General features: G+C 36.7%; 1 protein-coding gene across 1 annotated transcript in view; it reads right to left on the bottom strand.

Annotated features, from left to right (window-relative positions):
• LOC137258167 (suppressor of tumorigenicity 14 protein homolog) overlaps positions 1-12,593 on the bottom strand; it is a 60,225-nt gene continuing 47,632 nt past the window's right edge. The window contains exons 6-12 of the mRNA XM_067795741.1: positions 11,704-11,872; positions 9,638-9,841; positions 8,711-8,923; positions 7,633-7,767; positions 6,836-6,877; positions 6,171-6,305; positions 1-5,678 (exon numbers count right to left, since the gene is read on the bottom strand). Of these exons, the coding sequence (XP_067651842.1) occupies positions 5,572-5,678; positions 6,171-6,305; positions 6,836-6,877; positions 7,633-7,767; positions 8,711-8,923; positions 9,638-9,841; positions 11,704-11,872 (1,005 nt within the window). The 3' untranslated portion in view covers positions 1-5,571. The remainder of the gene's footprint in view (positions 5,679-6,170; positions 6,306-6,835; positions 6,878-7,632; positions 7,768-8,710; positions 8,924-9,637; positions 9,842-11,703; positions 11,873-12,593) is intronic.

Here is a 12,593-nt window from a genome sequence, read left to right as displayed (position 1 = left end):
GTTATTTAAATATTTTTATTTGGTATTCATGCTGTGATATTAAACTCTCAAAAACATAAATATGTGCCCCGCTTCATCCTGGGTGCAGCTGTCGAACCATGTACACCATGTTTGAGAGACAGACAACGAATATACAGAGTCGTATATACAAAATGCTTTGTACATTAGAAGAAAATTTTCCCCCATCACATCATCGTATCAGAAGTATTCTTGTATATGATTCTATTTTGGATTTAATGCTTTACAGATCTGCTAACTCCAGATAATTAATATCGGCAATTCAAAAAAAACAACAAAAAAAAACCATCAAAGAGGGACAAAACTGTAGAAACAAGCATACTTAGTACTCACTTTCATAACATGTGATTCATACATGTACTTTTTATTTATTTCTCTCAATCAATAATACTGTAAGTGGCAAATGTCAAATGTATAAAATATTATTAAAAAAAAAAAATACTGTAAGTGTCTCACTGTAACAAATTACGTTTACAAAGGATTAACTTTTTCCATTACACCAGCTATATATATATTTTCCAAACCAAACAAGTCAAAAAGTACAAAAAAAACGTAGTTTCTATCTTAGATATTTTACCATGTTTGACCTATTAATTTTCCAGCTTCATTTCCCTAGGATGCTCAGACCACTTCACTGTTCCAAGAACATAATACATATTTATATATTAAAAGATTCATGTTACTAGCAGTCTCCATCAATGTTTATTAAAGTCCTTCCATTCTGAAGAATGTTTAACAATGCTTAGGCTAGACTAACAGCTAGTCTCTAAAATGAACATATTTTACTGAAAGAACATTCATAGTGAAAAAAAGTAATACAATGAAATGGAGCACTGAGACTTTCTTCATTTTCAGAAGCTAAGGAAATCTAGACTTGCCACATTTTCTATACTTGCGTGGGCTTTCTTGGATATATATATACTCCAGGGTCTGTACGACAGACTATGCTTAGGCCAGACCAATTTTATTTCTTGTTTTACAGATCTTCCTGCCATATTTTTTAAAGAATAAGAAGAATAAAATTAACTCCCCCACTAAAAAAATAAAATCCTAATGTTTTTATTGGCTAAACTCACAAGGAAATACTTTTAAAGTTGTTTTTTTATCTATATTCATTTCATAAATTGTTATGAGTAAAAATTTTATTTTATTTTTTTTCTTGTCTGCCTTTGGGTTTTCAGAGGACAAAAATATGTAAAACAAGAAATAGAATTGGTCTGGAATTACTAACAAATACAGTACAATGTAATACAAAGAGTGAGCTCCAAGTTCTGAACCTATAATATAAAAATATACCCAAAGAAGGCAATTATTTTCTTTCCTTGAAAATGGAGTTGGCAATATCAAATACAAGAACAATAACAGACTTTCTCTGTTACATCCAAGTTAAAATTGATTACACATTTACATAAATATTAACAAAACTGTAGACAGAATATTTAAAATGATGATTCATTCACAGATATACACCCATATATCTTACTGACTACAAGCAAGAAAGAAAAGACATGGTTTGAACTTCTGAACCTTTGATGTTAGGTCAAATACAAACCAAGAGAGCAAAATGGGTGTGCCAAGCTAGAACAGTCGACATAAACACCTAAACAGGAAGCTAATCAACCTTGAACCAGCAAAGCTCAAACAGGGACACTGACATAAACATGACAAGGCAATACTGACATACAATCATAGAGAAACAAAACAAGTGTTTTTTACACCCAACAAATGTTAATGTAAATTATTCTAAATATTCAATTCAAAGTAAAGATTATGCAAATATATATATTCGTCCTGAAGGATAAAAAATCAACTTTCACTTTAAAGATTTGACAAATGCTACACAAAAGATTCATTTGGCCTCCTCGTAAGACACAATATGTAACATGAACTTTGGCAAGTAAGTAACTCCAGCAAAGAGGAGGGCGTACTTATATATGAACAATATAACCGTAAACAATAGTTATTCTTAGTTTCAAAGGACCTCAAATCCATGTTGATAAGAGTGAAATGTCAATTGTCAGTCTGAATTTGAGAAACGTGAAGATGAACTGCAAGGAAAAAGTGTCTTGTGGTCTCATGACAAAATGCTTGTACATGCATAAGGGGAAGTCTGATACAATACTGCTGTTGCAAACAACGAGTTAATGAATTAAGTTTACGATATTGTGAGACTCCTTCAGATAGGAAACATTCCATAACAAGAACAATATCTCTTTTGTGTGTGTTGCCAAAAACAAGTGGTGGATATACAGTTTATACCCCCCTTCTTGTCTTGTTACCATGGTAAATCTGTAACAGTTGTGTTAAAGTGGTATCCTTCAGTCATCTACTGAGAAAGGGCCAATAAAGCTATCTGCATAGTTCATGAAAACAAGTGGGCTGATACACACTTTACTATGCAGCTATGATGAAGGCAGACACCTTATAATCACTGATGAATATACAATGGAACTATCTTTAATTGCAAATTGTATTTTTGGAGGACCTCAGGCCAGTATTTCTTGTTTTAAGGAGCTGCCACTCATATTTTGTTCAAGAACATTTAAAAAAACTTAAAATTAATTTTCCCCACTCAAATGAAATTCTCTTAGCCAAATTTTAACCCTTTTACACTTCATAAATTGCCCAAATTAAAATAAAGGAGTATTACTTTGACTGGTGAGCTTTTATTCTCTTTTATTTTTTATCTCCTGTCTTCGGGTTTGCTGATGACAAAACTCCATACAAGATGTAAAATTGGTCTGGATTTACGTAAAATACAAATTATTCTGTGAAAAGATTAAGTTTTGATGACTCCTTCTTGCTGCTATGCCATGTCACATGGACTCAGAATCAGGGCCCAAGCTTTAAAACAAGACAGGGATGCTTTGTTTGAAATTTGCAGACCTGAATTCTAAACATTTTGGAAAAATAATCTGGTTCTGGAAAGAAAACAGTCAAATTATGTGAAACATCTGTTGTGATGTGATGATCACACAGGTAACAAATGAATACCTTGATCTATTTCTGCTGTACTGAATCAATTGAGCAAATAGAAAGTGAATCCTGAGGGAAGGAACAACCTAACCATAGACACAGATCAGAAACAACAGTCAACCCTTGCTAATGGAGGAACAACCTTCAATAAATCCACAAAGAGTACCTGCCCTGGAAATTGGGTAGGATGTTATAAATGATATTATCCTTACACTTGTGTTGAATGTCTCTGGTGGCTGTTTCTAAACGCTTGTCATCTTTGTCCGATAGAGTCTTTGAATGGCATTTAGAAGTGATATACATAAAGGCACGAGTTTTTTTATGGATGACAACTTCTTTATTGTTTGTCCGATGACCATGAGGTTGCGATTCAGGACGTCAGGCGAGCAGTGGGGTAGCCTAGTTGTTAAAGCATTTGCTTTTCACAGCAAAAGACTGGGTTCAACTCCTAACATGGGCAAAAAGTGTGAAGCCCATTTCTGTGTTCCCCACCATATTAGTGGAATACTGTTAAAAGCAGTATTACTCACTCCCTGACTCAAAACTGACTGTCTACTGGTTGAATTTTGAGTAAAATCTGTTTTAGGGAAGAGGGGCACCTACCTTTCTTGTCATATTGGTCAATATTTATCATATTTCCCCACCTTTATATACAGCAAACCATGGTCTAACACTTTCAAAGTCTGCCACCAAGTTAACTGCTCATTTCATGTAAGGGCCTTGAACAGTGAATAGGTTTACCCTTCCTATCACACATTATAAGAATACAAGAATAACTCAAATATTGAACTTGTTATTTGTTTCTGTTGATTGTTGATCCAGTGAATACAACTTGAAATGAACAGCAGACGGACTCCAATATATCTGGGTTAGGCATGTGTCTGCAAACAGTCCTTGTTTTCTACATATTTACAGTATTACATGAGTGAACAGAATGCAGGAAATGGGGACTTCCCTTGAAGTCTGTGTGAAGGCAAGTGGAGAGGAACATGACAAAGGTGTGTTGCATAAAGCAATTGATATCACAATGGCAGCACGGGAGGAATATGTACATCCGATATATGTAGCACCTCAAGCCAACGTCTGGCACAAGAAACTTGCAGAAGTAGATATTGCATAGGCAGATCCAGAGGAAAGGTGCAGGGGTGCACACACCCAAACCCTCACCAACTCTCTTTGCCCTTAAAGTTTAATAAATGACCATTTCAACTCTTGTGAAAAAAGTGCGCACCAAAACTTTCTCAAAAATATGCGCCCCTACTTTCTCAAAAAGCTGGATCCGTCCCTGGTTATTGTAACAAGTGATTTTAACAAACCTATGACTCAGGGTCTACTAACAAAATACAACAAACACTCTTGTAGTTTATTTTTTGAGTATTGAAGCAACAACTATTGCAGCACTAAGATTGTCTTTTTACAAGTATCCCTTGCCCTAAGACTCAGATCAGAGGCACGTGTTGATGATGCAACTTTAGAATGACATCTCTGAAAATATCCCACACCTAAATGAAACAAAATTCTGCTTGTTTAAGTGGCAGTTCTTAATAAAATCCATTGAACAAGACATAATATCAACAGTATACAATAACGCTGGTACTGAATAAGTGAATATTGCTTAATGCTACATCAACAAATTTTGAAACTTATTCTTCCAGAAAGATATTGAGTCTGGAAGGATTTAACGTGCCACAGGTCGTAAACACACCTGCTCTATCAGGTGGCAGCACTCTATAGTGCAAGCAGGCACATGTGGAATGTGCGTGTGTGCGTGCGCACTCATCTTCCTACGGGACAGAAGTCAGTCCTATTGCTGAAGCTGGGATGTACGGACACCAACCCACCTCCCTGGGTAAATGTTTTATTGACATGTATTTAGAAGGGAGGTTTTTATGTATTTTATGAACAGTTAGTCATTCTTATATGCGTCAATTGGAATAAAATTGACATTGTATCCCCAACACCTATTATGTTATATATTGAAAAGAGTTAAGTGTAAGTACACTACATTACAAAAAAGAACAATCATATTTGAGATTGTGTGGTATCATATAGATGTACATCTTGATTGTTACATAATACTTTCTGTGGAGCTGAGAAATAAATTTCAGGGAGTACTGATACAAACACCAGGGAAATCATTATGTAGCTTTATAAGAATTTACTTAGTTAATGAAATCTAATAACTATTTTTGCTGTTAATCTTATGAAAATTTGAGGAGAATATTACAGTATTTGCAACTTTGTTGCTATATCAAACCTGCTACCCCAATGATATGGCATTTAACTTCTGCAAGTTTCTCAAACATCAATATTACCACACCCACCAATTATAAATAATACCTGCATTTACTGCTGCACTGTATGAAACAAAACCAGCCAATCCCAGCAGATGCCCCTCTTAAGACACCCTTTGATTGGTTGAATGGCCAACAGGTACATATCATTGTATACAACACTCTTTTATCCCTGGTATTAAATAAGGATAATCAGTGGGTGTGGTTGTTATACAATCTTAATTCTCTTGCACATATTCATATGTTCTCATACATTCTCAAACACACATTTTCACAATCTTGGCTACCTGTTATTGAGGAATATTACCAATAAAAACAATACACATATGAGATATAATCCATGTTTAGGATGAGATGATACGCCTGCTGAATGATCTGTTGTGGGTGTATCTGAAACAGGTAAAACATTTCAACATTAGAATTCACCCCACATAGCAAACACTGAAACATAATTCATTTTACATTTATTATTTCCCCCCAAACAAGTATTTATGATTTAAGCGATCTTTCAGAGAAGATGCTATAAATGTAATATTTTGGGTAATAAAATTTTGTAATTCTTATTGTATCCATATTAATGCTGCCATCCTTGCAGTAACAATCACAGACATGTTATCTCTGATATTAAAGTTAACTATATTACAAATGTATTAGAAGTTGTATTATCGGAACAAAAACACAGTAGCATTATGTATGATGTTGGGTAAATAATGACTGTAATGCTATAGGAAGTACAACAACAGACACATGGACAGAAACTAGTAAGATTTGGGGTAATCAATAGTTGTAATGCCTACAGCATGCATATTCAACTGAACTTTCCAAACAGAGGTATTAACATGGCCAAGCAACATGTCAGTAATAAATGTTCCTAATGCTTACAGCATCCATATTCATCGGAACCATCCTGACAGTCCAGGAGCCCGTCGCAGCGCTTGCTATGGGATAGACACTCTGTGCCACTTGCACACAGAAACCCGTCCTCACATCGTGGAGATGGCCCAGGGCTGCTCACATCTGCAAAATAAACGAACAGACTAAATCAACCCAAGAGGTACTAGAACCTGAACTTTACCAAGTGTAATCCAAAATATAACATACGTTACATCTAATCACTTTCTAAATGTCAGTGTGTACTCAGTGTATTTATGGGCAACTTCTAATGTTATTTCACTGGGATATCAGTGATTATTATAAGAATGATTTCATACGATAAAGAGATTATCGTCTATGTGTTTCCATTATGTAAATACCATGTTTGGGATCTAAAATATGTATTATGCTAGTTAAATATTTTTTTTTATTTATTAACAGTGATTCTTACGATATAGCAACATACTTAAAAACAATATCTATTTAAGGAAAGGAACACATCAACTGTTACCGTTACTCAAAACTATGATGTTGATGGACTCAAAGTGAAATTTTAGTTTGTTATATCCAAAGGTCAATATACACATTTTGACCAAGAGATAAAGCATGTGGCAAACACTAATAACCAAATTTGATACATCCATCAAATTGTTATAAATGTTCTTGGTACTTACCCATAAAAGGCATGGACCACTTGAAGCTCAGTCTCCACAGAGCTGAAAGAGAAGAGATGGTATTAGGATGGAGAGATTGTTGGGATATGTATAGTTCTCATTCACAATATGCAGATCAATAATCGATTTCTGTAACTGGCCAATAATCGATTATAATAGTGCATAACATAGGGCAAATAACAGGTCATCGAAGATGGTCAAGAATACTTCCATTTGAAAACAGATGCACGTTTGTTGTGTACAATGCAGTTTTACCAGTTATGAATAGGCATCAGTTGTCTATATCTTGAATTAAGAAACATAACTAACATAGTTTCTAAAGTTTCATGTTTCATTGAGCTCATTCTTAATTTGTCATATAAGCAAGATCAATTGATTGACCGATTATTCAATCAAACCTTCCAGTACTATTAAGGCATTACAACCCAACCTGTCCATTGTAGGCCTGTATGGTATCAAGTCTGAATTGGTCAATCCAAGGACTGACAATATCATGAGCATCGATCCATGCAATTGGGATAAGATGTCATACACACAACGAAGAGAGTTTTATGGATGTTCTTTTTATTATGAGGAACACGACATTTCAGAGTATATCCTTATTCTTTCTTCAGGTGAATGACAGTTATCCTGATGAAGGAGTAAGGATATACTCTGAAAACTGACATCCACTCAACTCTCTTCCTTACACTTCAACAAAGAGATCCCACCACCCAATCACATTAGTCGTCTCTAATAACAAGCATGTTTTGTTGATGATCTTGCACTTCCTGGTCCTGATGAATGCATTCCCTCACCTGATACTGAACAGTCAAGAGCTGGACTCTCGTCTGAGTTGTCTCCACAGTGGTCAATGCCATCACACATGAGCTCCTGATCAATACACATCAGATTCTGACACAGATATTCGAAGTAGCCAGGACAACTCCCACCTGGAAAACAAATAATAAATAACAGAAATTGTGGTGTTATTGTAGAAGTGTCTGTGTTTATGTCATTTGTATGAACTAACTTTCATGTACACTGAGACTGAATTGTGTTTTCTAGAAAAAAACATGTGATAACTGATCCAGGGAACAGATTGCATGAACAAATCACTGAAACAAGCTGCAGTCACTGTATCCGTGTTGCTTGATACAGTGTTTTCTTCACAGATTCCTGATTCATGTCGCACTACCCCTGCCATAAAAGACATGAACCGTGATCCCACAAAACTGGTACATGATCCGTTTCCTGACAAGCTTGCCTTCCTTTAGTAGGCCTGAGACCAAAGTTCCCCCTTCAGTTTTGCCATAACCCAGAGGGGGAACAGGACAACAGAGTGCCCTATTAAAAGTCTGTTCTCGCTTCTCTTGATTTGACTATGTTAGGTTGTGTGTTTCATCATTGTTGACAGTGGTTACTACAGATTTCTTAATGATGGACCTAGCATGATACTTTTAGATAGAAGTGATAGGTGGCGGTTCAAACAGCCTGCAACAGGAGAACAGCCTACTGTCTGGTGCTCAGTCATGACTTCACAGACAGCAAAGGAGGAAAGTGGCCAAATCAAAGCTTTGGTCAAGGGGAGATAACTCTTAACCTTCTAAAGCAAGATCCTTAGAAGTTAGAATCCATTTGTTTAAAGACCAATTTTGTTTGGATGATATCTTAAATAATGCAGTGTAGATCACTCTAAGCAGTTAATAATAACCTACTTCACTGTGGAAATATATCAGTTTCAATTATCATACAAACTGCTTGAACTTTCACTTCAATGTTCAACAGTTGCCTGCTACAGTTGACAGACTGCACTGAAATGCTACTGTCGTAAAATGCAGAGTTCATGTTAATTTTTCTTTTGTTTGATAAGTAGTTACTCCTACACTGACTCACCTGCAGATATATTTTTGACTGCTGTGAATATGAAGGAGAGTTTATCTGTGGAATAGAAACCTCCACGGAGTCGGATGTACAGTCCCTGCCCAGAGGTATAGAATGTCTGAGCGTAAGTCAAGTTTTTAGCCGTATATTTGTGCTTGATTGGACTCAGTGACGTTGTTCCCTGACGAATCTCCAGGCTGTTCAACTTGCCATACTGTAGCCAACCTGTAAAACAAGGACAATGTCAAAAGTTCAGGAAGCAGAATTCAATGTCACTAAATATCAATGACATTTGTCTTAAAAACGTTGTTAAACCTACAAGGATACTGGTCAACTAAAGATATTGTGCAGTCTACACAGAATGTAAAGTGGGAGGCTGGATAATACAATGAAAAGTATAGGTTATCTCCCTTGAATTGGAAAACCAAACTGTGTTTGAAATTGGCATGTTTGAGATGATGTACGCAGAAATTTGTAGTTATCCCCCTTAGGACACACAAAGTTTCCTGCAGGTCAGATTTAATGGATGTAAGGGTAATCTCCCTTGAATATCAGGGAAATTAATGTGTTTGATGGCGTGTTGAGATAATGTGCAGTCATCTCACCTCTTCTCACTGATAGCCTATAACAGAATTGTAGTACAGTGAACCACATAGAGTGAGTGAGTGAGTATGGTTGTATGCTGCTTTTAGCATAACTGCAGCAATATTACGAGTGGGGCACCAGAAATGGGCTTCACACACTGTACCCAGATCTTCAGTGAACGCTTTAACCACTAGGCAACCCCACCGCCCCAACAATATACATGACATAACTGTTAGTTGATAATGTTCACATTTCTTGTGAAAACACAAATTCATTTCTCACCCTGAATTATTTGGTGAAGATAAGATGTGAGATATTTGCATCACCATTTATTTCCGAGTTGTTGCCACTCACCATCTCCCAGAAGGACCTCCCTCATCCTCAGCATCACTCCGTCTGGTCGGTCTTCTCCAGGATATCTCTTAATGATCCACACGCAGTCAAAAAAGTTGGGCTGGCCTGGATGTGACATCGACCCAGTGAAGTCGATCATACCGCCGGATCTCATTGCATATGTTCTACTGCAGTCAGTTAGCGGTTTGTCTGGCCAGTCCTTCTCTGTAAAAAGAATTGGTAGCCTGGTATAAGAACAGATGGAGGTGACTATGCTTGTCCTAAGAGACAACTAATGGGATTGGGTGGTCAGGCTCGCTGACTTGGTTGGCACAGGTCATCAGTTCCCAATTGTACAAATCGATGCTCATGCTTTTGATCACTAGATTGTCTGGTCCAGTCTCAATTATATATAAACCGCCATCATACAGATGGAATTTTGCTGAGTGCAGCTTAAAATTAAACTCATCACTCACTCACTCAGAACAGATAGAACATCACTGAAATCAGGATGAACAAACACAACAAAATCACAACAAAGAAACCAAGACAGACAGGACAAATGAGATCTGACCAGGGCTGGAAAGAGTTCAACTACTACTACATGCTGCATTGGTACTGTTTTAAGTTCAAGAGTTGGGTACAAAATTGTCCAGTTTGTCCAGAGTTTTGAGGTTGAATTTTATGTCATACTGGCATTGTTACAGCCACACAGACCAAGTCTGCGCATATCCACAAGTAAATTTTAAGTACAAAGTTTACTGGAGCTTCCTTGAATATATATTTGTCCAGCTGGGAATTGTTTTATGACATCCCCACAAAATACCTTCTTTGAATACAAGAAGAGAAATAAGTCAAGATAATATATCAACTTTTTTGCCCATCTTTCTTGCTGATCATCCTGATTAGATTCATAGACTATATGAGGAAGAGTTTTGAGTGTCAATGTTTTTGTCTTTTTCAGCTGCAACTATCTGCAGTTATATGTACCACAGGCCCTTGTGTCTTTGTGATGATTTAAGATTTAAAAACATACACAAATATTGAACTACCTTGACACTAGTCTGTCGTACAGACCCTGAAGTACATATCCAAGAAAGCCCACGCAAGTCTAGAAAATGTGGCAAGTCTAGCTTCTGGAAAACGAAGAAAGTCTTAGGGCTCCGTTTCATGATATTATTTTTTTTTCACTATGAACGTTTTTTCAGTAAAGTATGTTCATTTCAAAGACTAGCTGTTAGTCTACCTTGACACAAATGGATGATGATATATCTTCACAAAATGAGGGTGTGGTTGAAACATGCCCTCTGATTGGTCAACGCTTGTAAATCTGCATTCTTTATAAATTCACAGGAATTTTTACTTTCATCAACTGCTTGACTTGGAAATGTAAGAATCTTTTTCCCAGCAATGGCTTGTCAAAAGAAAGCATCAATTGTAAATGTCTCAAAAACGAGCATCAACCAGAGGGCTGATATATCATCATTCATTTGTGGCAAGATGGTTTAGCTAAGAATCAAAATTGGGTTATAGTTGACTTGCAGAATTAGTGGGCATCATCAATGATCATGTTGACATGAAGTTTTAATCAGTTGCATGCGGCTATAGCTTAGCGAACAGCAATGCAGGCAGGTGGGGTAGACCAAAGTATCTGGCCTTGTCATGATGTCTTATGAGTGAGTGAGTGAGTGTAGCAATATTCCAGCTATATGGTGGCGGTCTGTAAATAATAGAGTCTGGACCAGACAATCCAGTGATCAACAACATGAGTATCGATCTGCGCAATTGGGAACCGATGACATGTGTCAACCAAGTCAGCGAGCTTGACCCCCAATCCCAGTAGTCGCCTCTTACAATAAGCATAGTTGCCTTTTATGGCAAGTATGGGTTGCTGAAGGCCTATTCTACCCTGGGAACTTCACAGGTCCATGATGTACTATGAAGCATTTTGAGTCGGGGATCATTTCCAAAGCAATATTCTTTTCAACTTTAATCCCCGCAAAGATGCGAGGGCCTGTGATATGTGCACCATATATCACATGGACATGGCAACTGATCAGAGTTCCCTCGCTTGATGGGGCACTCACCTGAGATAAATTGGTACGCAGCCTTGAAACCGGCATATTTACAGCAGCCTTTAGGATTGACACCTGTGTCAAACACAATGACCAGAGTGCTGGAGTCAGACACAAGCGCTGGACGCTTTTTTCGATCTAGCACCACAGAAGGGGATTTGGTAGATAACCCATCGTATAACTGGAAAAAACAAAGACTATGTTGTTATGGAGTTTATTTCCGCCGTAAATGATAATTGACATAAAGATAAACATATTGCTGAAATGCTTGAAAAATAAAATAATGCTTCAAACAGATGAACAGATTCAACAAGTATATGCAGTTTTAATAATAATATATTTGGTTTTGCAGCTGTCTTGCCAATTGGTGATAGGCACGAGGCCATCATAGTAGTTTTACTCATATTTATGTTTTTGAGCACTGGAACTAGTAATTGTATGCCATAAGAGAAACTGTTGTCAGTTAAATTAACTATTCCAAAAACCTAGGTCTCATCATCTGATAAATATGCAAATGAAGTCTTCTAGCTGCAATTACATTTACTGTCAGTCTCCTTACACAGTATGTTTTTTAACTAAAGACGACAGATTTCTTTTCCACAGCTGAATATAACCCAAGGGAAATAACTCTTCATGGTTTACATGACTACCATCTTGTAACCAAGGTGAGGTTGAAACTAAAATAGTGCAAGGTACTGGTGGCATGCTTCATTTGTTTTAAAAGAAACTTAAGACTTGATGTCAAATATCTGACAGTGAACATGCACAAATATTAAAATATTTTTCACATTAAAACATTGATGAACTGACAGATGTGACATTAACTAAGGAAAACATTGATACTAGTCTGTTGTAGCAAGACCTGTGAAGGTTATCTTACTTGGCCAAACAGGTACTGGAAT

Source organism: Haliotis asinina, chromosome 12 (assembly GCF_037392515.1).
Source record: "Haliotis asinina isolate JCU_RB_2024 chromosome 12, JCU_Hal_asi_v2, whole genome shotgun sequence".
In the NCBI taxonomy this organism is placed as follows: Eukaryota; Metazoa; Mollusca; class Gastropoda; order Lepetellida; family Haliotidae; genus Haliotis; species Haliotis asinina.
This window is presented reverse-complemented; position numbering and strand designations above follow the sequence as displayed.